The 26,816-nt window shown below is 37.4% G+C and overlaps 1 protein-coding gene across 1 annotated transcript; it reads left to right on the top strand.

The window, feature by feature from the left end:
* Positions 1-11,095: 11,095 nt before the first annotated feature.
* Positions 11,096-25,749, top strand: LOC127098525 (LEAF RUST 10 DISEASE-RESISTANCE LOCUS RECEPTOR-LIKE PROTEIN KINASE-like 2.4). The gene is made up of 4 exons (XM_051037140.1): positions 11,096-11,918; positions 11,998-12,033; positions 24,194-25,312; positions 25,429-25,749. Exons 1-4 carry the CDS (start codon positions 11,201-11,203, stop codon positions 25,461-25,463), a joined length of 1,908 nt encoding a protein of 635 aa, XP_050893097.1. The 5' UTR covers positions 11,096-11,200; the 3' UTR covers positions 25,464-25,749.
* The last annotated feature ends 1,067 nt before the right edge of the window (positions 25,750-26,816 follow it).

The following is a 26,816-nucleotide window of genomic DNA, read 5'->3' as shown; positions in this document are numbered from 1 at the left end:
CCAAGGACTCAGAACCCTCATCACTACCGGCTTCAGAACCGGTAGCCTCATCATCATCATCATCATCTCCATCAGCAGCACCAGAAGAAGCATCAGCACCAGAAGAAGCATCAGCACCCGCCCCCTCTCCAAACACAGGCCTGTCCACAGGCCAGTTAGCGTTAAGCAGAAACTACTCACGCGTCATCAATGAGTGATCACCGGTGGGGTCACGTCCCTGCAGCTGTAACAGCTGCATAGAATCGTGCATATCGAGCATGGCACGCTGAGTTGCCGCCATCCAGTCCCAGTTGTAGTTGCATATCGCCTGCTGCAAAGGATCGGATCCTAGAGTAGAAGTACCAGGACCATCAGAAGCCCCGGTAACCTTAGCAGCTGAACTACCTCGTACATTCTTCGCCCTGCAATACTTGGCCACGTAACGGTCATCAATGGGTGGCGGGATCCTTACTTGACCCCTAGAGGGTAGCCTCACCCTCGCTTGCAGGCACAAACTCATGATTAGGCAAGGGAAAGCCAGGGGACAATTCACTCTTGCCCCCGACTTTAGCCCGCTTTCAATCACGGACTTAAGCTCATAAGCAATAATCCTCGCCACATCGATCTGGACGTTAGTGAGGATACAGTGTACCAAGTGTGCCACTGGGATCGACACGGTAGAAGTGTGGGACTTAGGTTTGATGTTTGTAAGAACCAACAACAGGATCAGTTGAGCCAAGGGAGTCATGTCCTCCCTATGGTATCTCATGGGAACCCCAGATGGGTTCAGCTCAACTGATTTCCCTCTCAAAAGCAGGGCAGCAGAAATTGCATCCGTATCCCGGTGAAGCCTTAATTCCTGGTGGTAGGTGTCTCTATCCTCGGCTCCCAGGTCGAGTGGTTCACCAAGGACGCGGTTAATTGCATCCCGATCAAACGCAACAGGACGGCCGGACACTCTAGATGTCCATGTAAATGGCTCGTCATCATCCGGCAGTGCGTTCGCATAGAACTCACGCACCGTTGCGATATCGTAATGCTCCAGGGGGAAATTAACCGATCCCACTTTTTGGTGTCAATCGACCTGGGGAATGTTCGGTTCGTGCCTTCAGGGTTGATGATGAATCTCTTTTCCGATAGAATTTTTCGCTTTTCCAAAGCAACGTATCTTGCGGCTTGCTTCGGCCCGACAAATTTGTCGGTGTCGAATTGTATTGGTACGGGACGGGAAGTGTTCCCGCCCTTTCTCTTTTTCGAAGCTCCGGATCTGGATTCCATCTGCAAAACATAGAGAGGAAACCAACACAACACAAAAACAGATTAGAAAGCAACACAAAATTCAAACTACTGCCATGCTCGCTGCTGCTTCGCCTAGCGAAGTGGCAGCGAATGCTCGCCACTGGTTCGCCTAGCGAGTTGCTAGCGAACCTTACGGGTTTTTGGGTTCTGCAATGTTTACAGTGAAATTTTCCCAAAACCCACGTTCTCAAGGTGTCAATTTCAGAACAAAATGATCTATCAAGAAAAGAATCGTTCTATGCTATATGTAATTACAAACCCACATGCAAAACCTAAAACTTCCCACATGCAAAACCTAAAATCCCCATTCCCCCAAATTCACCCTAAATGACATGCAAATTAGAAATTCACAAAGTTTAAACATAAAGAAATGGCATTAGGGCAAACCTTAGCAAAATAGGTTGATTGACTTTGAAGTGCAGTGAAGTTTGCAATGCTTCAGTTTAGGGTTTGAGTGTTTGTGAGAGAAATGAAAAATGAGAGAGTGTGGTGAGTGTTCGTGCGATTGCCTCAGCAGAGTTGTAAAAAAAAGAAAATTGTGTTTGGGCCCAAAATGAGTGGCCTGCTGAGAATTTAAATTAGTGCTGTGACGCAACGCTCGCTGCTGCTTCACCTAGCGAGCAGCTAGCGAATCTGCTCGCTACTGCTTCGCCTAGCGAGCATCAAGCGAGCATGACAACATTTGGCTTTTCAAAAACAGCATTCTTGGTACATTCAGCAAGGTTTTAACAATTGGAATCCCATTACAACAGAACAGAAAAACTGTAAATACTTACAATGTTGGGGTGCCTCCCAACAAGCGCTTGTTTAACGTCGGCTAAGCTCGACGGTGTGATGCTCACAGAGGAGCATCCAAAGGAATAGCACAGCTCTCGCGATCCACATGACCGCCAAGATAAACCTTCAAACGATTGCCATTAACGGTCCAACTGTCCTTCTTTTCCAGGTCCTCAATGACAATAGCTCCGTACTCCTTAACTTCTTTGACCCGAAATGGCCCGGACCATTTTGATTTCAACTTTCCGGGGAATAACTTCAACCTGGAATTGAACAAGAGGACCAACTGTCCGGGCACAAATTCTTTCTTTCGGAGCTTTTTGTCATGGTATTTTTTTACCTTCTCTTTGTACAACCAACTTGAGTGATATGCGGCATTGCGCATCTCTTCCAACTCAAGCAGTTGCACCTTCCTTTTCTCACCGACCAAATCATTTTCAAAATTTAAAAATTTCAGAGCCCACAAGGCTTTGTGCTCCAATTCGACCGACAAATGACAAGTTTTACCAAACACCAATTGAAAAGGAGTTAGGCCAATTGGAGCTTTAAAGGCGGTACGGTATGCCCATAACGCTTCATCCAATTTTTGTGACCACTCTTTTTTCGAATTTGACACAGTTTTTTCGAGGATTCTCTTAATCTCACGATTAGAGACCTCAGCTTGCCCATTAGCCTGTGGGTGATACGGAGTTGCCACTCTGTGTGATACACCGTAATGTTTTAAAATGCTTTCCAACGGTGCATTACAAAAGTGTGACCCTCCGTCACTTATCAACACTCGGGGGGTTCCGAAACGGGAAAATATGTTTTTCTTCAAAAAATTTATTACCGTTTTCGCATCCGCCCGAGGTGAGGCAATCGCCTCAACCCACTTAGAGACGTAATCAACTGCGACAAGCATATACTCGTTACCATAAGAGGGTGGGAATGGACCTACAAAATCGATGCCCCAACAATCAAATACTTCGACCTCTTGGATGTTTTGGAGAGGCATCTCGTCTCTCTTACCAATCCCACCGCTTCTCTGGCAACTATCACAACTTTGCGCATGGATATGTGCGTCTTTGAAAATAGTGGGCCAATAAAATCCTGACTGAAGGATTTTAGTGGCCGTTCTCACCCCATTATAGTGTCCGCCGTAAGGCGAGTTGTGACAGTGCCAAAGGATGCTCTGCGCTTCATCGCCAGTAACGCATCTCCTTAAAAGGTTATCACTACCCAACTTAAACAAGTACGGGTCATCCCATACGTAATACTTGGCATCCGAAAGAAACTTCCTTTTTTGGTTCGAAGTTAGGTCGGGAGGCACAAAACCACTAGCCTTGTGGTTCGCAAAGTCTGCAAACCACGACCTAACTTGCACTTTGAACAGTTTTTCATCAGGAAATTCTTCCCGGATTTCCTTCTCTGACGCGGTAACCTCCACATTCACTAAGCGGGATAAATGATCCGCCACCAAATTTTCCGATCCTTTCTTGTCTTTGATTTCAACATCAAATTCTTGCAACAAGAGGATCCAACGGATGAGCCTTTGCTTCGAATCCGGTTTGGTGAGCAAATATTTAATCGCCGCGTGGTCGGTATACACTACGACTTTAGACCCTATAAGATAAGATCTAAACTTTTCAAGCGCATACACTATCGCAAGTAATTCTTTTTCAGTTCTGGCATAGTTAATTTGAGCCTCATTAAGAACTTTACTTGCGTAATGTATCGCATGAAAATTTTTCTCTTTTCTTTGGCCAAGTACCGCTCCAATTGCATAGTCGCTTGCATCACACATTAGCTCAAAATTTAAATTCCAATTTGGAGCGACTATAATTGGAGCGGTAACCAATTTTTCTTTCAAAGTTTCAAAAGCTTGCAAACATTCATCGGTTAAGAGAAATACCTGGTCCTTAGCTAGCAAATTACTCAAAGGCTTAGCCACCTTTGAGAAGTCTTTGATAAAGCGCCGATAGAATCCGGTGTGCCCCAAAAAGCTTCGGATTCCCTTCACATTCACCAGAGGAGGTAACTTTTCAATCACTTCAACCTTAGCTCGATCAACTTCAAGCCCTCTTGAAGAGACTTTATGGCCAAGCACGATCCCCTCGGTCACCATGAAGTGACACTTCTCCCAATTAAGCACCAGGTTGGTCTTCACACATCTTTCGAGCACCGTTTTCAAGTTTGCCAAGCATAGACTAAAGGATCCACCAAATACCGAGAAGTCATCCATGAAGACTTCCATTGTTTTCTCAATAAGGTCAGCAAAAATGGCTTGCACACATCTTTGGAAAGTCGCTGGTGCATTGCACAACCCAAAGAGCATTTTTCGGTATGCGAAAACTCCAAACGGACATGTGAAAGCCGTCTTTTCGTGATCGGCCGGGTCAACCGCAATTTGGTTATACCCGGAATAGCCATCCAAGAAACAATAGTATTGTTGCCCCGAGAGTCTTTCGAGCATTTGATCCATGAACGGGAGTGGAAAATGATCCTTTCGAGTTGCGGTATTCAACCACCGATAATCAATACACATTCTCCACCCCGTTGCAACTTTAGTAGGGATCAATTCATCCTTGTCATTTCGGATCACGGTAATTCCACCTTTCTTCGGAACCACATGCACAGGACTAACCCATGGACTATCCGAGATCGGGTAAATCATTCCCGCATCCAACAGCTTTACAACTTCCTTTCGAACAACCTCCTTCATGGTAGGATTTAAGCGGCGTTGTGGTTGAGCTACCGGCTTAAAATCCTCTTCCATCAAGATCTTGTGCATGCAATAGGAAGGACTAATTCCTTTTAGATCGGAAAGAGTCCAACCCATGGCTTCTTGATTTTTTTTCAGCACGTTGATCAAACGGGCTTCTTCATCATTTGTCAAAAGGTTGCTTATGGTGACCGGCTTTGCTTCGGTCTCATCTAGGAATACATACTTCAAAGTAGAAGGTAGTATTTTCAATTCAATAGGCGCTTTTTCGTCATTAACCTCCTTCTTCAAGTCTTCTTCCTCAACTTCCCACGGTTGTAGTTCATTTAAACCATCAAGTTCCCTTAAGCATTCACCCAGAGCTTGCTCTTCTTCAGCGGTGAAAACTTCAAATGAGTCGTCAAGAGCTAACTCCATAGGAGATATCTCATGAATATGCTTAGAAACCTCCAAAATTGCCTCTTCGATCACATCGATGCGAAAGCTATCATTTCTATCTTTTGAATGCTTCATTGCTTCGAATAGATCGAATGTTACTTCCTCATTTTGGACTCTCACCTTCATTAAACCGTCATCAACGTCTATCATCATTCACGCGGTTTTCATGAATGGTCGGCCCAGGATGAGCGGAGCATCATCATCTTCTTCCATATCAATAACAATAAAGTCGACCGGGAAAAAGAATTTGTCGACTTTAACCAAAACATCTTGGGCTACGCCATGAGGATGGGTAGTCGACTTATCTGCCAAATGCAACGTCATTCGGATGGACTTAATTTTAATGTTGCCAAGCCTCTTTATAATAGACAAAGGTATAAGATTAATGCTTGACCCCAAGTCAATTAGTCCTTTCCCGACATAGACATCACCAATTTTAACTGGCAAAGTAACTCTTCCCGGATCAACCTCTTTTTTTGGAAGCGTCCTTTGAATAATGGCACTACAGCTCGCATCTAGGACGATGGTCTCCGGTTCCGTATACCTCCGCTTTTTTGTAAGTATGTCCTTCATGAATTTGGCATACTTGGGCATTTGCTCCGAGGCTTCGGCAAACGGAATGTTGATTTGTAGTTGTTTAAAAATATCCATGAACCGGGCGTAATGCCGTTCATTCTCCCTTATGGACGGGGCATGAGGATAAGGAAGGTTTTGGATTGGAGTAGTGCTCACTACCTCCTTTCCCTTTGCAACTCTAGAACTCCTCCATCTAGGCTTTTTCACTTCCTCCCCCCTTATTTCATCACTCTTATTTCTCTCACTTTCCACACTTTCTTTCTTTTCAACTTCACCATTCTTTTCGTTCTTTTCAACGTTTTCCTCCTCACTCCACTCCCCCACTTCACCATCAATATTTTCCTCCAAAATTTCCTCCTCATTTTCTTTCTCATCTCTTTTTTTATTCTCACTAATCAACTCCCTCCCACTTCTCGTCATGATCGCCTTACAATGTTCCTTAGGATTTGTTTGCGTGTTTGCCGAAAATGAAGGATCGGGTTGTTGTTCCGCGAGTTGCTTAGCAAGTTGCCCAACTTGAGTCTCAAGATTTTTTATAGCCGCGTCGTTGCTCTTTTGATTTGCCATTGACATTTGCATGAATTGTGTCAATGTCTCTTCCAACTTAGAAGTTACGACCGGCGGTTGTTGAGGTTGATAAGGATTTTGGGGAGGATTTTGACGGCTAGAAGAACCACCTCCATAACCTTGGTTATGGTAATAGTTACTCCTAGGTTGGAACCCTTGGTTCCCTTGGAAATGTTGTTGTTGATTTTGAGGGTGTGGTTGATAAGGTTGTTGTTGTTGTTGTCTCGGTTGGTAGTCCCATTGGTTTGCCATGTAGTTTACGTCTTCGAACCCCGGAGGTGGACAGAATCCGGTGTCATGCTCACCTTTGCAAAGCTCACAACAAGCTATTTGTTTAGCTTTAGAAGGTTCTCTCAACTCTTTTATTTGCTGCGTTAAGAGTTCCACTTGTTGTGAGATGAGCTTGTTTTGGGCAAGGATGGCATCGTTCGTCCCAAGTTCAAGCACTCCCGGCTTCTTCAAAGAGTTACCTCTACTTTGACTCTGAAGATCATTTAGAGCCATTCGATTTATGATATTTGTAGCTTCTTCGGCACTTTTAGACAATAAAGAGCCACCCGAGGTAGCATCCAACAACGTCTTGCAATTTGGTTGAAGTCCATTTTTGAAAATATGGATTTGAGTCAATTCATCAAATCCATGCCCTTTACACTTCCGAAGCATGGATTTGAATCTTTCCCACGCTTCATTTAAGGATTCATTGATTCCTTGTGCAAACACTGAGATGGCCGTCTTGGATTCCATGAACCGGTTATGGGAGAAGAATCTTTCGATGAACTTCTCTTCTAACACGTTCCAGTCTGTCATGACGGCTGGTGTTTGATCTAAGTACCAATCTTTTACTTTGCCGAGCAAAGCGTGGGGAAATAATCTTCTGAACAACGGTAGCTCCTGAGCCTGATCCACTTCGGCCGCCAATGCTATCTCATAAAATTTTGTGAGAAAAGCAAAGGGATCTTCATGGTCCATTCCGGTGAATGGACTTCCATATAATAAATTGAGAGTTCCCGTTTTCATCTCAGCTTGCCTTCCCGTGTGGTTGGCAAACTGAGCAGTGTTCCTTGGACTGTTTATGCATGGAGTGGAAATGGGCGGTGGTGGTGGTTCCATGGTAGGTATGAACGGTGGTGGATTTGTGGTAGAAGAACTTTCTCCTTGTTCTTGACGTTGTCTAGCCTGTTGCCTCCTTCGTCTCGTTTTGCTATTAAGCCTCATTGCGGTTCTCTCGATCTCGGGATCAAAAAGAAGTTCGTCTACAGGGATCTGCCCTCGCATAAAACGTAAGCTGCACACTAAACCAAACAAATTACAAGCACAAGTCAAAAATTCGAAAGCTAAAAATTAAGAAACCATTGTGATGCTCGCAATATCAATTCACAATCCCCGGCAACGGCGCCATTTTGTTGAATGTAATTTTAAGTGTCGGGTTTTTGTTATCGTCTCCACAGGGATTGTGAGATATCACCGCCTTTCGACAGTTGTTTCAATTCTTAGCTTAAGGTAACAATGGGGTTTTGGTGTTTGTCACGGTATCTTGCATAAAAGTGTAATAAAATGCGGTAAAAGTTTTGGTTTGAATATTTGAGAAATATTGCCAAAGTTAGGGTTCGACGATCACTTTGCATGTATATGTTCGATCAATAAAAATTATAAACTCCTTTAGATGATAAACTATTTCACAAAGTCCTCCCAATGTGTTTATCTCTAACACACATTGTGAGTTTTCCCATTTTGATCATTGTTTATCTCTAACACAATCTATCAAAATGACAACTTTTTGGTTCAACCTTATGGTGAACAAAATCATTCATTACTATCTCTAGCTAACAAACAAGATTGGATGAAAACCTAGGTTAAGAGTTGGTAAACATCTCTCGATCATAAACCAACACAAAGAGTTTTCAATAAGAACAAAGTTTTCACCATATATTCACCATTAAAGAGTTTACAAATGAAGATCCTTACATTTACACACAAAGCTAATGATCATCTACATCTATCCTTGACAAAATGAAGGACTTAGCCACTCATTTTCATGGTAGCTTGTTCAACAAGTTTCGGAAGAAGGTTGATCAACATCCGAGTCGAATAATCGAGATTGGATGGGAATCCACCTTCTTTTTGTGAAAGATTGTTAAGAGATGAAGAGAAATGGTTTCTAGGTCACAAAAGATCCTTAGAGCAATGCTGGAAAATATCTAAAAAAGTACAAAAGTATGGAAGGTAAGGTATGGTTCCAAAAAGTAGCCCTTGCTACTTATAGAGCTGCTATTGAGTTGTCATGCTCGTTAGGCGAGCAGAATGGCTCGCCTAGCGAGCCCCTAAATGAGGCACCTGCGCCCAGAGAAACAACCATTGCCAGACTGTCATGTTCGCTGAGCGAACAAAACCTTCGCTAGGCGAAGGTCACGCTTCAACCTTCGCTCCAGCGAGCTTGAGAGGTTTTGCTACTGAAATGCTCGCTGGGAGCTCGCTAAAGGCTCGCCTAGCGAGTGAATGCTGGCTGCGCTTTTCACCAAGTCTGGACGTGTTCGCCACACACCTCGCTGGAAGCTCGCCTAGCGAGTGTGGTGATGTTTGCCACTGTAAAATACTGGAGCTTTTCGCTGGGCTCTCGCTGGACGCTCGCCTAGCGAGTCCTTCGCCACAGCCCTCGCCTAGCGAGCAAGCTGATGAATGCTTGTTTTATTTGATCCCTTTGCCAAATTTCTTGTGTCTTCATTTTCTATTATTTCATGCCTACTTCCTGCACAATAACACACAAATCAAAGGTACCAAGATCGTTTATCATTGTATTGCATTTCATCTAAAACAAAGGTGGTTTCGAACACTTTAGCAAGGAAATGGAGTGAAAGATACCCATATTTGATAGCTCAAATAAGCACTTTTGGGTATCTAACAGGTATTGGCACCCTGCATATAGCGTTTCTCGTGGTCTTAGACCCTTGAGCAGTGATCAGGATGTACTGCAGTTTTCAAAAGATGTTGTAGGATATGATGTAATAGATGTGTATGTGGAGCACAGTGCGAGGATTCCATAGATTATTGATGATAATGAACTAGCTACTGAACTAGATGTTAAAGATGATGTACAACGCATTGGGTTTAAAACTGTAGATGTTACTGAGGAAGTCACTATTGTTGAAGAAGTCAGTACCAATCCTAATGGTGTTGTTGAAGAAGGAAATATTGATCCTAATGGTGTTACTGAAGATGATGTCACTAATGATCATAATGGTGGTGGTGCTGAAGAAGAAAATATTGATCCTAATGGTGTTGCTGAAGATGATGTCAGTACTGATCCTAATGGTGTTGCTGAAGAAGAAAATATTGATCCTAATGATATTGCTAAAGATGATATCACTACTAATCCTAATGGTGATGATGAAGAAGGAACTATTGATCCTAATGGTGTTGCTGAAGATGATGTTACTATTGATCCTAATGTTGTTGCTAAAGAAGGAACCACTGATATTGATGAGGATTATGTTACAAGTGAGGGTAGTTTTTAGGATAGTGAATATCAATTTAGTGAAGAACCTGAGGAGAGTGAGATGGACCGGGCTAAGGTACTTCACCAAGAGACTTTAGGTGAGGCTTCTAGCTGCCAAAACAAGAAAAAAGCAGACTGAGATGATTAATGGTGACAGTGAGGATTCAGTCCATTTATGTACACCACCTTGATGATGAGGATGAAGGCATGAAGTACCCTACCTACAAGTCTGGTCAGGGAATGAAGTTTCAGCTAGGGATGATGTTTACTAACAAAGAAATGATAAGGGATGTTGTCAAGGACTATGCCATGGAGAATCAGAAGAATGTATTCATTAAGAAGAATGATTCCAAATGGATTGTGGTTAAATGCACTGATGGTTGTAAGTTCTACATGAGATTTAGCAAGAGGATTGACAACCAGTTTTGGCAAGTTGTGACTTTAATTGAAGACCATACATGTCATAGGACTGCTGACAACAGGAGTGCAAAGACAAAGTGATTTGCCAACAAGTTTGCAAGCATACTTAGACACAGTCCTTCTATGAAACCATCAGGCCCCAGAGCTGAAGCTGTTGAGCGATGGGGAGTGAAACTATCACATGATTAGGCATATTGGGCAAAGAGGAGGACAATTGAGTTAGTTCAAGGGGCTGGTATTGACCAATTCACTCATTTGAGAAGTTATGGACAAGAGTTATTGAAATCAAATCTTAATTAATTAAATAATTTAGCTAATATCACAACTAGCATTTTCAATCCTTATTGATGAGATAACTAAAGTTTGATAATAATTACATATAAACTTTAAATTTTATTTAACACTAAAAATTAATATTATTTTTAACGATTTAACATTAAATATATAAATCAAAGATAAATATAAAAAATATACAAGAATCAAAATAAAATAATGTCAATATTAATTTATAAGAATATATTTTCCTTTTATAATAAAATATATCTTTTTAGATACGATTAATTGTCTCAATTATAATTCACAATACATTATTGTAATATAAACTTATTAATCCTATTTTGTTAAAACAAATTCTTAACATATTTAAAATTTAATAAAAAATAATAAATCAATTTACAACCCCGCATCAGGCGGGTCTTCATCTAATAATAAATCAAATGGAGAGTTATTAAAATTCACACAAACATGTCAAAATAACAATTTGACTTGGCACCCAAGTAACAAGAGATACATTTCCAAGTTCCAAGTCAAAAATATGACTTGGCAACCAAATAGCAATTTAGTCAAAAGTGTCTCTATCTAATCTAACAAAACCATTCTCCTGTGTTTCTCTCCAAGCTGCTTCCTTAATAAATCATATCCATTGAGACACTATTCCTTAGTCACACACCATGCCCTCACATCAAAGCCTCTTCTTGTTTTCATTCTTCGTTATAATTCAACTGCTACTAGCCTCAGCTAACTGTCCACCTTCAATTAACTGCGGACATCTTGGACAAATCGAGTTTCCTTTTACAACCCCACAACACCCAAACTGTGGCATGTTAACCATACACGGTTGTGATGACCCCGAACCAGAATCCACAAAAAGTATTCAAAATAACAATAGATGGTTTAATATTCTCGAAATCAAACCCTTCACAATCACAATTCGAGACGACCGACTCCGTGATTTGTTGCAGCAGAAAAGTTGTCAAGTTCTGACATACAATTCTATGTTTACTGTCAACACACCTTTGGTTTCATCTCATCTACAGAATTACGTAACGGTTTTCGGATGCAACATCAACAGCACAATCGATCTTCAACAGTACTATTCTTCTGTTTCTAATAGTACTTCTATTTGTATAAACCTAGATGCGAGTAATGAAAGTATTGTGGTTGTAACTGATTCCACCATTTCCAACTCTAATCATCTCAAAGGATGTTCAAAGGTGGAGCTTCCAACAAAATATGAAGTTCCACGCGTTGACCCAGAAGATCTTTTTTACTTCTTAATCGCTGATATTGCAATCGAAGTACAAGTTTCTCGAGATTGTGCTAGTTGTCATGATCTTGATGAAGGTCAATGCCGTCTTGATACCAAAGGCCAGTTTTATTGTCACCAAGGTACCGCCGCAATTTACAAATTTACGATCTCCCCAATTAGTCCATTTCATATCAACACTTATGTTGTTTTATTTGGCAGGGCAATCTAATAAGACACGTCTAATAGTGACAACAGGTATGTTTTCAACTTTTTTTTCTTTAACAAAAAGTTAAATAATTCTTTAAGTATGGAATTTACAAATTAAAATTTTCAAGAACTTGTTAATGCATATTTTGAATTATAAATCAAATCTAAAATGTTTTAATTGATTACTTGTATTATACAAGTAACTAGTTACTTAAATTGGTTAGGTTCTTTTGGGCTTGATTAACACCTTATAGGCACAATTAGTGGTGAGTAAATAATAAAATACCTTATAGGCACAATTAGTGGTGAGTAAATAATAAAATAGGATCATTAATGATATTGTCCAATAGACACATCTTATATTCAAGTTATCTCTTTCTCTTCTGTGTGTGAATGTGTTAATGTAGTTCTAGCAAGTCAAGTCTAGAGACTCAAGTTTTTGAGTTTTTAAGTTGTTTAAGATTTGATGTTCATTCTACTATTACAAGTTTTTTTATGAGAATTTTTGAATGATAATCAGGATCGACGAAGTTAGGGGTGTTCATGGGTACGGATCGACCTATGAATTCGCTGATCCAAATCAATATAATTTTTAAATTATTCGAACTCATTTATTTACCGGTATATTCAACTTAACCCATAACAATCCGTATAATTTTGGTTCGGGTATCGGGTTTGAGTTTTGCAACCTGCAAATCCGTTGACCAAACTTATTGATTTGTCTTTAGTAATTTCTTCTTATTTTTATTATTATTTTAAATAAAAATATATAATTAATATCTTACTAATAACCATAATTTTTTTATAAAAAAATTATTCTCCACCAATAATACTACTAGATCAATGAGTTTACGTAATTCTAAGATTAAATGTTTTTTCTTATTTTCTTTTATATCATTTCCAACTTATGTATTTTATGAAAATAATGTGTCTTGTTGAAATTTATACTATTATAAAGTGTTATGTCGAGTTGATAAATTTATTAGATATTATATGATGTGTTTCGTTGAATTTGAGTGTTATAAATGAGTATAATTGTGTTGAGTTTTGTTATATATATTTTTTAAAACCGACAAAAGGAATCATAAAAAATATATTATTTATTTGAAACACAACTCGCGAACCCACTCCAACTCAACTCATTAATGAACGGGTCGGTTCAGGTCGGTTTTGACAATGAAATTGTGGGTTGGACGACGAATTCAATCCATTAAATTTTGAACGGGATAGGTCAAACTCGATCTAATCCAACCCGCGTACATCCCTAGATGGAGCAAAAGAATATAGGCGGCCTTTAGATTCCACGATATAATGGAAATAGTGCAAAGGAGTATGCAAGATTTTCTTGATAATGCATAACATATATAAATCACGACACATAAATGTATTAAAGTAGAAAATTGAGTAGGATACTTCATCAGAGGAGCTTCGATACATTCTTGAGAAATATCGTGTGCTTGAGGACGTCTTATTTTGATTGAGAAATTTGTAATATAAGAAAGTAACAAAACTTCATCATGATACGCATTTCAAATTCATTTAGCATCATATAAAAAAAGCCTAGTTAAGGGAGAGTTAAGATGTGACTCCCTTAGAAATATCACCTACGACATTTTCGATTGGATGTTGTTTTTTGTCCTTCATTTCTTTGATAGATCTTGATATTTCTTTATTATTCGTTCTAAATTATTTTAGTTAGATCTTGTTCATTTTTCTTGATATTTATTTTTATTTTGATCTTTATATCTATCTTGATCTTGATCTTGATTTTTGTGAGTGTTCTTTAGAATATACGCACACACAAAGAATAATATCTCTACAACATATGTGGGGTTAGTTTCACCAAAGCTAATATGTGTTTATTCTTCTATAGTAATGACCTTTTAAAAAAGTTTTGATAGTGAAAGAAAAAAAAATTTATTTTAAAATTTTAAAGCCCTTGCATATAAAAGAATTAGACGATACTCTATTAAATTTGACACACAAATTACTTGCTTCTAAATAAATTGTGTTTTAAAATTTTAATAATTTTAATAACTTAATGATAGGTTTAAGGATCTTCCCAATAGTCACAATCCAACTGATTTACTTTTGTTTTACCATAAGAAAAAACTTTTTTTCTCATAGGAGTAAAATAAGAGAAAATATTGATATCTTTAGTCATATGATTTGAACAATCACTATCATTATGACATTTTGAATTCAAGTTGTCAAACATATATGTATCACAATTTACTTTTTGATAGTTCGAGTCCAAATCTTTTTGGGTCCTCTTGTGCTAGAGGGATTCATATTTTTCTAGGTTACCGGATAGAATTATGACCATTGATTTAAGATGTAGTATCCATATTTATCATTTTATTTTTAAGATATTTTTTATAAAAATGAAAAGAAGGATACTCATTTTTGCTTTCATTATTTTTTCTAATATAGTAAAATAGAACAATATGGACATTTTTATTATAATAATCACATTTAAGCATTAACATTTATAAGTTCTATTCGCATGATGTATATTAATAAAAAATTTAACATTATTTTCCTGTTCATAACTTAAATTGACTTTGTTATAAGAGGCACTTTGAAACACCTGCAAGATGGCTCCATTGCCAAATATAATAGAAGATGGCTCCATGACATATATTAAAAAACCACCTATTGAAGTTAAATGTACCTATAATGTGAAACACCTCCAAGATGCATCCATTGCCAAATATTACATAACACAGGATTGTAAAGAAATTCTTATGAAAATCTAGGTCTTTTATTTCACAAATTATTTTGTATTACTTGCAAGAATTGAGACAATCATATTAGCGTTTATCTCATTGTAAGATGTGAGTAAGGTAAGGAATGTAAGCTTAGTGAGGCTTTTTATGATCTGAAACAAGTACTAAGGTCCTAGAATAAGAGGACCGATGAGTTTCTAAAGAAGATTGGGTATTGCAAGTTTACAAATAAACATGGAATCCATCTGAAAGGTCTGGATCATGACAATCTCAACATAGTGTTTCTATATGTGGTTGATATTCTCATCGTAGGAATGAATCTCAATGAGATTAAGATTCTCAATTTCAGCATGAGCACTAAATTTGATATGATTGACTTATTAGACCTATGTTACTTTCTTGGCTTTGAACTTACTGTAATCATAAAAGGTTTGTTAATGCACCAAATGAAGTATATCATTGATATCTTGAAGAGATTTAATATGATGAAGTTCAACTCAGCAATTAATCTTATGGAAGGTGTGAGATGTTAGATTGAATTCTAGTATGGTTGAATGATAGCTTCTAGGTTCGAAAATTTGATAGGACCTTAGCATGTCGTCGAAGTCTGTTCACATGTTGTAATCGAAATATGCTAGATTGTTAGCATGTCGAATTCAGCCTGTTTGTTATGTCCAATTTTTAAGTTAGCTTGTTCTCTAAGTTAACTTGTGTAATGGACATATGTGTAAAATCTCACTATTTTAGTGTGTTAATTTTCTTATAAATAGCATATTAGTCTCTCATCATTGAATAATGCAAATCCTAATTAGGGTGAGAGAGGTTATTTGCTATTCTATAACACTTGTAATCTTGTTTCAAAGAGAAAGTAAAGAATAACAGTTTATAACAAATTTCATTGCGTTCTTATTAATTTCTTCTTTTCTACCCTTGTGGGTTTCTTAATGATAAAGAAACCAATTATACTTTGTAATTCTGACATCGTTTTCACAACAAATTTGTGTGGTGAGCATGGAAAAGATTTTGTCAACTAAGTATGAGTTGAGAAGTTCACCGGAGTGAACGATTTCGGTGTGTGGCGCTTGAAGATGAAATCTCTACTGGTTCAGTAAGGTTTCTTAGAAGCGTTGAAGGAAGACGCGGTCATGGAAGCTACGTTAAAGGATAAAGAAAAAATGACTATGGTAGAGAAAACCCATAGCGACATCTTATTGAGCCTTGGTGATAAGGTTCTTCGACATGTTTCGAAGGAGACGACGGCGCCAGGTCTTTGGGAGAAACTCGAAAGTTTATACATGACCAAATCATTGGTCAATCGCCTCTACCTGAAGCAAGCTTTGTATTCATTCAATATGAGTGAAGACAAAGGTCTGGATGAGCAGTTGGATATGTTCAACAATCAGATATTGATCTTGAAAATATCAAAGTAAAGATTGAGGATGAAGATCAAGCGTTGTTATTGTTGTGTGTTTTTCCTAGAACACATGCTCACTTCAAAGAAACTCTCTTGCATGGAAGAGAGTCTTTGACCTTTGAAGAAGTTCAATCAGCCTTGTACTCTAAGGATTTAAACTGACTCACTACACTAACTGAGAAAGCAATATCAGGTCGGGTGTGTGACAAATAAATCAGTTTCTCAATCAATCTCTGATATCTTCCAGTATCAACATAAACATTACCTTCTCCTCAAAGTTTAGTATTAGGATCCATAGGGGTATCTGAAGGACGACATCCACTCATTGATGTTTCTTTCAACAAGTATAAAATGTATTTCTGCTATGAAATCATAATACCATTCTTTGACAGAGCAACCTCCATACCTAGAAAATATCTCATGAATCCCAGATCCTTGATTTCAAAGTCTACTGTCAATTTCTATTTTACTCTTGCCATTTCCAATGTATCGTCTCCAGTAAGGACAATATCATCAACATAAACAATCAGGACAACAACTTTTCCATAGTGGGAGAACTTTGTGAACAAGGTGTGGTCAACCTGTCCTTGGATGTACCCTTGTTTCTTCATGAACGGAGTGAAATTTTCAAACCAAGCTCTGTTTTAATCTATACAAAGACTTATTTAGTTTGCACACATTTGATCCAAATTTGTTTTCAAAGTCAGGAGGAATGTTCATATATACTTCTTCTTCTAAATCATCATTAAGAAAGGCATTGTTAACATATAACTAATGCAAAGCCCAATCCATGTTAGCAGCAAGAGACAACAAAATTCTGACATATTCAATTTTGCAACAGGAGCAAATGTCTCTAAGTAATCTATACTATAGGTCTAAGTAATCCTTGAAAGTTTGTACATGACCAAATCATTGGTCAATCGCCTCTACCTGAACCAAGCTCTGTATTCATTCAATATGAGTGAAGACAGAGTTCTGGATGAGCAGTTGGATATGTTCAACAATCAGATTCTTGATCTTGAAAATATCGAAGTAAAGATCGAGGATGAATATCAAGTGTTGTTATTGTTGTGTGTTTTGCCTAGAAGACATGCTCACTTCAAAGAAAATCTCTTGTATGGAAGAGAGTCTCTGACCTTTAAAGAAGTTCAATCAGCCTTGTACTCTAAGGGTTTGAACGAACGAAAGGAGCACAGGTCATCTTCGATTGGTGAAGGTCTATCAGTTAAGGAGAAATTCACAAAGAGAGATGGCAAGTTTGACAAGAAGAAAGGTAAAAGTCAGCAGAAGTCTTATAATGGTGATGCATCTGGTATTCGATGTTATCATTGTAAGAAGGAGGGTCATAGAAGAAAAGTGTGACCTGGACGCCTGAAAGATCATGGAGGTAAGGATAATGGCAACACATCCATTGTTCAAGACGATTTTGACTCATCTGATGTTCTTGTGGTTTCAAACGACGACTCAAGTAAAGAGCGAATTATGAATTCAGGTTGCACTTGGCACATGACTTCAAACAAAGACTTGTTTAAGGAACTATGTGATCAAGATGGTGGTTTTGTATTTCTTGGAAACAATAAAGCTTACAAGATTTCAGGTGTTGGATCTGTGAGATTCAAACTCCATGATGAGTCAATAAGGTTGTTGACTGAAGTCAAATATGTACCTGATTTGAAGAGAAATTTGATTTCTCTTGGTGAATTCGACAAGAAGGGATATGCTTTCCAAGGAGAGAAAAGTATTCTAAAAGTTATGAAGGGGTCGAAGGAAATCTTAAGAGGCGTGAAGAAACAAGGCTTGTATACCCTTGAGGCTGAAGTTGTCAGTGGTTCTGCAGATGTTGCATCCACGAAACCTTTGCCGAAGATAGAAATTTAACACATGAGATTGGGCCATGTCAGTAAAGGGGTTTGGTCGAATTGGGAAAACAAAATCTACTTGGTGGTGACAAAGTCAAAAGGTTGAAGTTTTGTGAACCCTATGTACTTGGAAAATCTTGCAGATTGAAGTTCAATAAAGGCAAACAAAGAACATATGGATCCCTTGATTACATCCATACTGATCTTTGGGGGCCTACGAGGTGTCCATCACATTCAAGAGCAAGGTATTTTCTATCCATAGTTGATGATTATTCCCTAAAGTTATGGGTATTCATCCAGAAAACTAAGGATGAAACTTTTGAGAATTTCAAAAGTTTGAAGACTCTAGTCGAAAATCAGACTGGCAGGAAGGTCAAGAGGTTGAGAGCCGACAATGACCTTGAATTTTGCAATGAGGCGTTCAATAGTTTTTTTGCAGCCTCTGGTATTGCAAGGCACAAAACTACTGCAGGTACTCCCTAAGAAAATGGTTTGGCTGAAAGATTTAACCGAACCATTGTAGAAAGAGTTAGATGCATGTTAACTAGTGATGGGTTAAATAAGGTGTTTTAGGTAGAGTCTGTTTCGACAGCAACATATCTGATAAACATATGTCCTTTGATTGTGTTAGATATGAACACACGTGAATAAATTTGGTCAATACATCCACCAGATCTCAACAAACTTAGATTATTTGGCTGCATAGCTTATGCTCACATTAGGCAGGACAAAGTTGAACCTAGAGCTCTAAAATGCATGTTCATGGGATACCCTGAAGGAGTCAAAGCTTATAGGCTATGGTTCCTAGAGCCAGGTCACGGGAGGTGTATCATAAGTCGAGATGTAGTTTTCAATGAAGTTTGGATGACTTTTAAGAAAACTGGCAACGTTAGTCGAAGTGCATAGATAAATGAAGAAGAGACGGAACAAGAAAATATTCCTGTTAAGCTGGAGCATGTCGATGTTGAATTACGTATCCCGGATCAAGTTGAAGAAGAAGCACAAGATGCTGAAGATACTGAGGAAGATGAGGAAACTGTCGATGACTACCTGTTGGCAAGAGATAGACTGAAAAGAGTCATCAATCCACCTCAAAGACTTGGGTGTGAAAATCTCATAGCTTATGCCTTAATCTCTGCAAGTGAGTTCTAGATGAAGAACCTAGAGACTATAAGGAAGTTATGAGGATTCGAAATAAGACTGAATGACTGAAGGTCATGAATGATAAGATGAAGTCTTTTCATGATAATCACACTTGGGAACTAATCAAGAAACCTGTTAGAGCCAGGTTAGTCAGTTGTAAGTGGATTTTAAAATTTAAGGAAGGAATCCAAGGAGTGACGTCGAAGAGATACAAGGCAAGATTGGTCGCAAGGGGTTTCACTCAAAAAGAAGGTGTCGAATTCAATGATGTGTTCTCTCCTGTTGTGAAGCACTAGTGCATTCGACTGTTACTTGCCATAGTAGCACAATTCAACCTAGAACTGGAACAAATGAATGTGAGAAAACTTTCTTATATAGAGATCTAGAGAAAACAATCTTGATGAGGAAACTTGAAGGGTTTGCAGAAAAGGGTAAGGAAGATTATGTGTGCAAGCTGAATAGATCTTTATATGGACTGAAACAATCTCCTCGATAGTGGAATAGGAGATTTGATAAGTCCATGGGACACACAGGTTTCATTAGAAGTCAGTTTGACCACTGTGTTTACTCCAGATTTTGACATAGAAATTAATTTGTTATTTTGTTGCTTTATGTGGATGATATTCTTATAGCAAGCAACTATGTCGAGGATGTAATGAAGGTAAAGGCTGAACACGATAAGGAGTTCGATATAAAGGATCTAGGAGCAGCATCCAGGATTCTTGGGATTGACATCCGAAGAGACAGAAAGCAGTCGAAATTATGCTTATCTCAAGAGACATACCTACGAAAGACTCTCGACAAGTTTGGTATATCGAATTCAAATCCTATTGTGACTCCGACAAACCCTCAATTCAAGCCGAGTATAGATCAGTGTCCCAGTACTGAGGTCGAAAGAGCTTATATGAATAGCATCCCATATGCTAACTTAGTAGGTTCTTTGATGTATGTTATGATTTGTACTAGACCCGGCGTAACATATGCAGTAAGTCTTGTAAGCAGGTACATGACGAATCCTGGAAAGGCTTATTGGCAAGCATTGAAGTGGATTCTAAGGTAAATAAACGGGTCTTTGAACAGAGTCCTGATTTATGGTGGAGGATGTGGTGAAAATAGTAAAGTAGAAATCAAAGGGTATGTCGACTCTGATTATGCAGGTTGTATGGATTCCAGAAAATCTATTTCTGGATATGTGTTCACTATGTTTGGCACAACAATCAGTTGGAAAGCAACACTTCAGAAGGTTGTTGCCTTATCAACCACCGAAGCGGAATATATCGCCCTCACTAAAGCTGTGAAAGAAGCATTGTTCCTTGAAGATTTTGCTAAGGAACTAAAACTTCAAGGTCGAGTTATCACTGTTAAATGTGATAGTCAAAGTGCTATACATTTGTCGAAGAATTCGGCATATCATGAGCGAACCAAGCATATCGATGTGAGGTTGCATTTCGTAAAAGGGGTAATCGAGTGTGGAGAAGTCTAAGTGCTGAAGGTTTCGACATATCACAATGCTACTGATATGATCACCAAGACATTACGAAGTTGCAAGTTTTTCCACTGTATGAAGTTGATAAAGCTACATGAAGAAAGCTAATGTGTTCCTTGATGTTATAGAGTTTGTTCCAAGTTGGAGATTTGTGAGATATTGGATCGAACTCTAGTATGGTCGAAGGATAGCTTCTAGGTTCGACAATTCGACATGACCTTAGCATATGTCATTGAAGTCTGTTCACATGCTGTAATTGAAATATGCTAGGATTGTTAGCATGTCGAATTGGACATGTTTGTTATGCTCAATTGTTTAAGTTAGTTTATTCTCTAAGTTAACTTGTGTAATTAACATGTGTGTAAAATTTCACTAGTTTAGTGTGTTAGTTTTCTTATAAATAGCATACTAGTCTCTCATCATTGAATAATGCAAATCCTAATTAGGGTGAGAGAAATTATTTGCTATTCTGTAACACTTGTAATCTTGTTTCAAAGAGAAAGTAAAGAATAGCAATTTATAACCAATTTCATTGTATTCTTATTAATTTTTTCTTTTCTATCCTTGTGGATTTCTTACCGATCAAGAAACCAATTATATTTTATAATTTCGGCATCGTTTTCACAATAGAAAAAAAATTCTAAATTAAGTAAATTAAGTAGAGGTGAAAACTTCAAGACAAAAGATAACACTCTATACAAGAAAATGGTGAAATGTTTGAGGCATACTTATAATTCCAAGCATGTTATATATATATATATATATATATATATATATATATATATATATATATATATATATATATATATATATATATATATATATATATATATATATATATATATATATATAGCTTGGGTGTGGTGTGGTGAGCGGATATATGTAGCAACTTAAACTATTGCATATGCTAGTCGTCATGAGCATCATGATGCTTAATAGACCAAAGAATATTATTTTAGAGATCAAGTAAGAAAAGGAAATATCACTTTGACATAGTCCAGAACAAATGATTAGGTAGTAGATGTTCTAACCAAACCATTAAGATTGAAAAATTCAAAGAGAAGGGTAGCATGCTCAATGTAACAAGTGTAGAGACTTTGAATTAAAGGAGAGTGTTGAATTACTATTCAAGTCTAGAAGGATTTAGTGAGTTACTATGTAAATTAAGTGGTTAAGTTAGTTAAATTACTTGTTAGACAAGTAACTAACAAACTAAGTTGATTATGTTCTTTTGGGCTTGATTAGTGAGTTGTAAGCACAACTAGTGGTCTATAAAAAACCATCATTGATCATTAATGATAGTGTGCAATACACACAACTGACATTTAATTTGTCTCTTTCTTTTCAATGTGTATATTAATATAGTTTTAATTGTGAGCATAATTCATGGTTAAGAATAGGAAGCTAATTGTGAGCATAATTCATGGTTAAGAATAGGAAGCCAAGAAAAGAGGAATATCTCTTATTCATCATCGGTGAAAATAGCAACATCAAAATAGAAGGAGTTTTCTATTTATTCATTGGTAATTGAGATATGGGATATTTTCTATATAAAAGAGAAAAGGGAGGAAGAGAAAAATTATCAAATCATCTTCTAAACACAAAACACAAAACACAAAGGATAGATTGTTCATCTTTGAGAGAGGATATTAAACACAAAGAGAGGTTTATATTTCTTTGTGAGAATATATTATTTTCTACGACAAGCTTGTGATCTGTACAAGTTGTCGAATATTATCCTTCATATCTACGGGTTTCTTATCCTTACCCAACAACGCCTTGTGTAACTTTTGAGATATTAGCAAATTTTTCATTTGCATCCTCCAATAGGAAAAATCATTTTTTCCATTGAACTTCTCAATCTCATATTTCCCAACTTTAACGGTTCCACTAGTAGAAGCCATTATGTTCGATAACCAAAAAAAATAAATAAAGTTTTACCACTCTATAATTTTACAATTGGCTCTGATACCAATTGTTGAGAAAAAAGGCTGCGGAAGCTTCGACAAATAAGGAACAGTAAAGTTAACATGAGACACAGGAATTTAACGAGGTTCGGCAAATTGCCTACGTCCTCAAGGTGAAACACTCTTTATTATATGAAGGATAATATCCGAAAACTTGTACAGATCACAAGCTTGTCGTAGAAAATAATATATTCTCACAAAGAAATATAAACCTCTCTTTGTGTTTAATATCCTCTCTCAAAGATGAACAATCTATCCTTTGTATTTTGTGTTTAGAAGATGATTTGATGAGTTTTCTCTTCCTCCCTTTTCTCTCTTATATAGAAAATATCCCATATCTCAATTACCAATGAATAAATAGAAAACTCCTCCTATTTTGATGTTGCTATTTTCACCGATGATGAATAAGAGATATTCCTCTTTTCTTGACTTCCTATTCTTAACCATGAATTATGCTCACAATTGGCTTCCTATTCTTAACCATGAATTATGCTCACAATTCCGCCGACATGTGTACGAGGTACACATAAGTGACAATCCTGCCGACATGTTAACTAAAGTTGTTTCAGGCAGTAAATTCCAGCACTGCTTGACATTGCTTCAGATTGGCCCATGTTAGTTTGCCCAATAAGGGCATGGCCCTTCGGGGCGGTTTTGGGTGAGGTGGAGACTATATAGAGGACAAGTAGAACTACGATTGGCTTGATCCCGATCAAAGGGTACGTAGGCAGTCATGTGTATAATGATGCAGCCCAGATGATGATAAAAATTGGTATGCCACAGGGTGTTCTCATTATTCGTCCAAAATTTGAGGTCTTTCAAATTGTGTATGAGGTGGAGAATTGTGAGCATAATTCATGGTTAAGAATAGGAAGCCAATTGTGAGCATAATTTATGGTTAAGAATAGGAAGCCAGGAAAAGAGGAATATCTCTTATTCATCATCGGTGAAAATAACAACATCAAAATAGGAGGAGTTTTCTATTTATTCATTGGTAATTGAGATATAGGATATTTTCTATATAAAAGAGAAAAGGGAGGAAGAGAAAAATTATCAAATCATCTTCTAAACACAAAACACAAAGGATAGATTGTTCATCTTTGAGAGGGGATATTAAACACAAAGAGAGGTTTATATTTCTTTGTGAGAATATATTATTTTCTACGACAAGCTTGTGATCTGGACAAGTTGTCGGATATTATCCTTCATATAATAAAGAGTGTTTCACCTTGAGGACGTAGGCAATTTGCCGAACCTCGTTAAATTCCTGTATCTCATATTAACTTTATTGTTCCTTATTTGTCGAAGCTTCTGCAGCTTTACTCAACACTAATAATACTAACTAGTAACTTGAAGGTCTAATGATTCATTAATAGAGGATTATGATCTGGTTTAGCTTTGTAACATTTTGTCTTAACTTATTTATTATACAACTAGTGTCTAGTACTAAACCACCTTGAATTTAATAACTTCGCTTCTTATTACCGTCACAAAAAATAGTGGTGTAATGAAAATAGGTGTGAAATGCTCATTTTCCGTAAATACTCAATATACTAGTGTATATCAACACTTTCTGCACTAGATTATTAATTACTTGATAAATTATGCAGTTGCATCTTCTACCGGAGTACTTGGAGTTCTAGCTTTATTGGCTTGGTTCTTGAGAAGGCGATTTATCAGCAACAAAAACTCACCATACCAAATAATTGAGTTGTTTCTGAAAAACCATGGTCATCTAGCAGCTAAAAGATACACTTACACAGACATAAAAAAAGCAACAAACTCATTCAAAAACAAACTAGGTCAAGGAGGATATGGAAGCGTATACAAAGGAAAATTACAAGATGGAAGTCTCGTGGCAGTAAAAGTATTAAGCGAATCCAATGGTAACGGTGAAGAATTCATTAACGAGGTTGCTAGTATTAGTGTCACTTCTCATGTTAATGTTGTTAGTTTATTGGGATTCTGTCTAGAAGGTTCTAAAAGAGCTTTGATATATGACTACATGCCTAACGGATCGCTAGAAAAGTTCATATATCAAGACAAAGATCTACTAAAGCGAAATTTTCCATTGAGTTGTAAAACTATCTACAATATTGCAATCGGCGTTGCTCGAGGATTAGAGTATTTGCACAAGGGTTGCAATACTAAAATCTTGCACTTTGATATAAAACCTCATAATATATTGCTAGATGGTGATTTTTGTCCTAAAATTTCAGATTTTGGCCTTGCAAAAATATGTCCAAGAAAAGAAAGTATTATATCTTTATTGGGTGCTAGAGGTACTGCAGGATACATTGCTCCTGAAGTGTTCTCTAGAAATTTCGGTTCAGTTTCTCACAAGTCAGATGTATATAGCTATGGAATGATGGTTTTAGAAATGGTTGGTGGAAAACAGAATAACAGTATTGTTGATGTTGAACGGTCGAGTGAAATATATTTTCCACACTGGATTTACAAGCGCCTTGAACTGAATCAAGTACCTAGACTGCAGAGTGATGATAATGATTTTGATAAACAGATTGTTCAAAAGATGATTATAGTAAGTTTATGGTGCATCCAAACTGATCCATCGCATAGGCCTGAAATGAGTAAAGTGGTAGAAATGATGGAAGGTAGCTTGGAATCTTTGCAAATACCACCAAAACCATTCCTGTCTTCACCTCCTAAGTCTCCCTCGAAATCATCGGATTGTAACACTTACACATCTCATGATTCGTATCCTTCAGGTATATAAATCACTGCAATAAGTTTCTGAAGCAAATCAATATCATTCACAACAGATTTGTTAGCACTATTATTATCATTCCTATTTACAAACTGCATTGCTAATTTGCAACTGCAGGCACACTCCATACCACTGATTTCCAACCTCTCTAGTGATCCTGCCTTGGCAGAGCTAGTGCAAGAGACCAACATTCCAAGAAGATAAATTAGATCAACATTGTTGTCAAATGCAAGACTTGAGCACAAAAAACTATAGGCTACGTTGAAATTTAGTTAGCATTCTCTGGTTTGAATACATCCTAGTTTTTAGGGAGTAGTTATTTGAATCATTGACTGGTGTTCGGAATTGTTATTATTGGAAAAAATAGGTAAAAACTATTATATTTTATTCCTCAACTTTAGGTTGGTTTATATAATAAAGATACAATTGATTTTCTTATTAATGGAGAATAAAGAAAAATAAAAGCAGTATTAAAGGCAATAATAAAACTGCAAATAATTCTCAAGTTGGTGCATAGATATCTATCATGTCCAATTTATCTATCAAATGCTCAAAAGTAGGTCTTGCCAAACTTTTGGTCAGGATATCCGCAGTTTGCTGACTTGAAGTCACGAAGGGTAGACATATGATTTTCGTATCTAACTTCTCATTTATGAAGTGTCGATCAATCTCCATATGTTTGGTTATGTCATGTTGAACTGAATTATGAGTTATGCTAATAGCAGATTTATTGTCAGAGTACAATTTCAATGGAAACTCAATTTTCATCTTAAGTTCTTCTAGGATTCTAAGGATCCATAATCCTTCACAAATACTTTGAGACATAGCTCTAAACTCGGCCTCTGCACTACTCCTTGCTACAACTCCTTGTTTCTTACTCCTCCATGTCACAAGATTATCTCAAACATAAGTACAATATCCAGAGGTCGATCTTCTATCTGTGACTGAACCTACCCAATCGGCATTACTGAAGATAGACACATTTCTTTCACTAGTCTTCTTAAAAAATAATCCTTTTCCAGGATTTCCCTTCAAATATCTCAGTATCCTATAGATTGCGTCAAGATGTTCCTCGAAAGGAGAATGCATAAATTGACTCACTACACTAACTGAGAAAGCAATATCAGGTCGGATGTGTGACAAATAAATCAGTTTCTCAACCAATCTTTGATATCTTCCAGTATCAACAGAAACATTATCTTCTCCTCAAAATTTAGCATTAGGATCCATAAGGTATCTGAAGGACGACATCCACTCATTCATGTTTCTTTCAACAAGTCTAGAATGTATTTCTGCTATAAAATCACAATACCATTCTTTGACCGAGCAACCTCCATACCTAGAAAATATCTCATGAATCTCAGGTCCTTGATTTCAAAGTCTACTGCCAAATTCTATTTTACTCTTGTCATTTCCACTGTATCGTCTCCAGTAAGGACAATATCATCAACATAAACAATTAAGACAACAACTTTCCTATAGTGGGAGAACTTTGTGAACAAGGT

The sequence above is a fragment of the Lathyrus oleraceus genome, chromosome 6 (assembly GCF_024323335.1).
Source record: "Lathyrus oleraceus cultivar Zhongwan6 chromosome 6, CAAS_Psat_ZW6_1.0, whole genome shotgun sequence".
NCBI lineage: Eukaryota > Viridiplantae > Streptophyta > Magnoliopsida > Fabales > Fabaceae > Lathyrus > Lathyrus oleraceus.
This window is presented reverse-complemented; position numbering and strand designations above follow the sequence as displayed.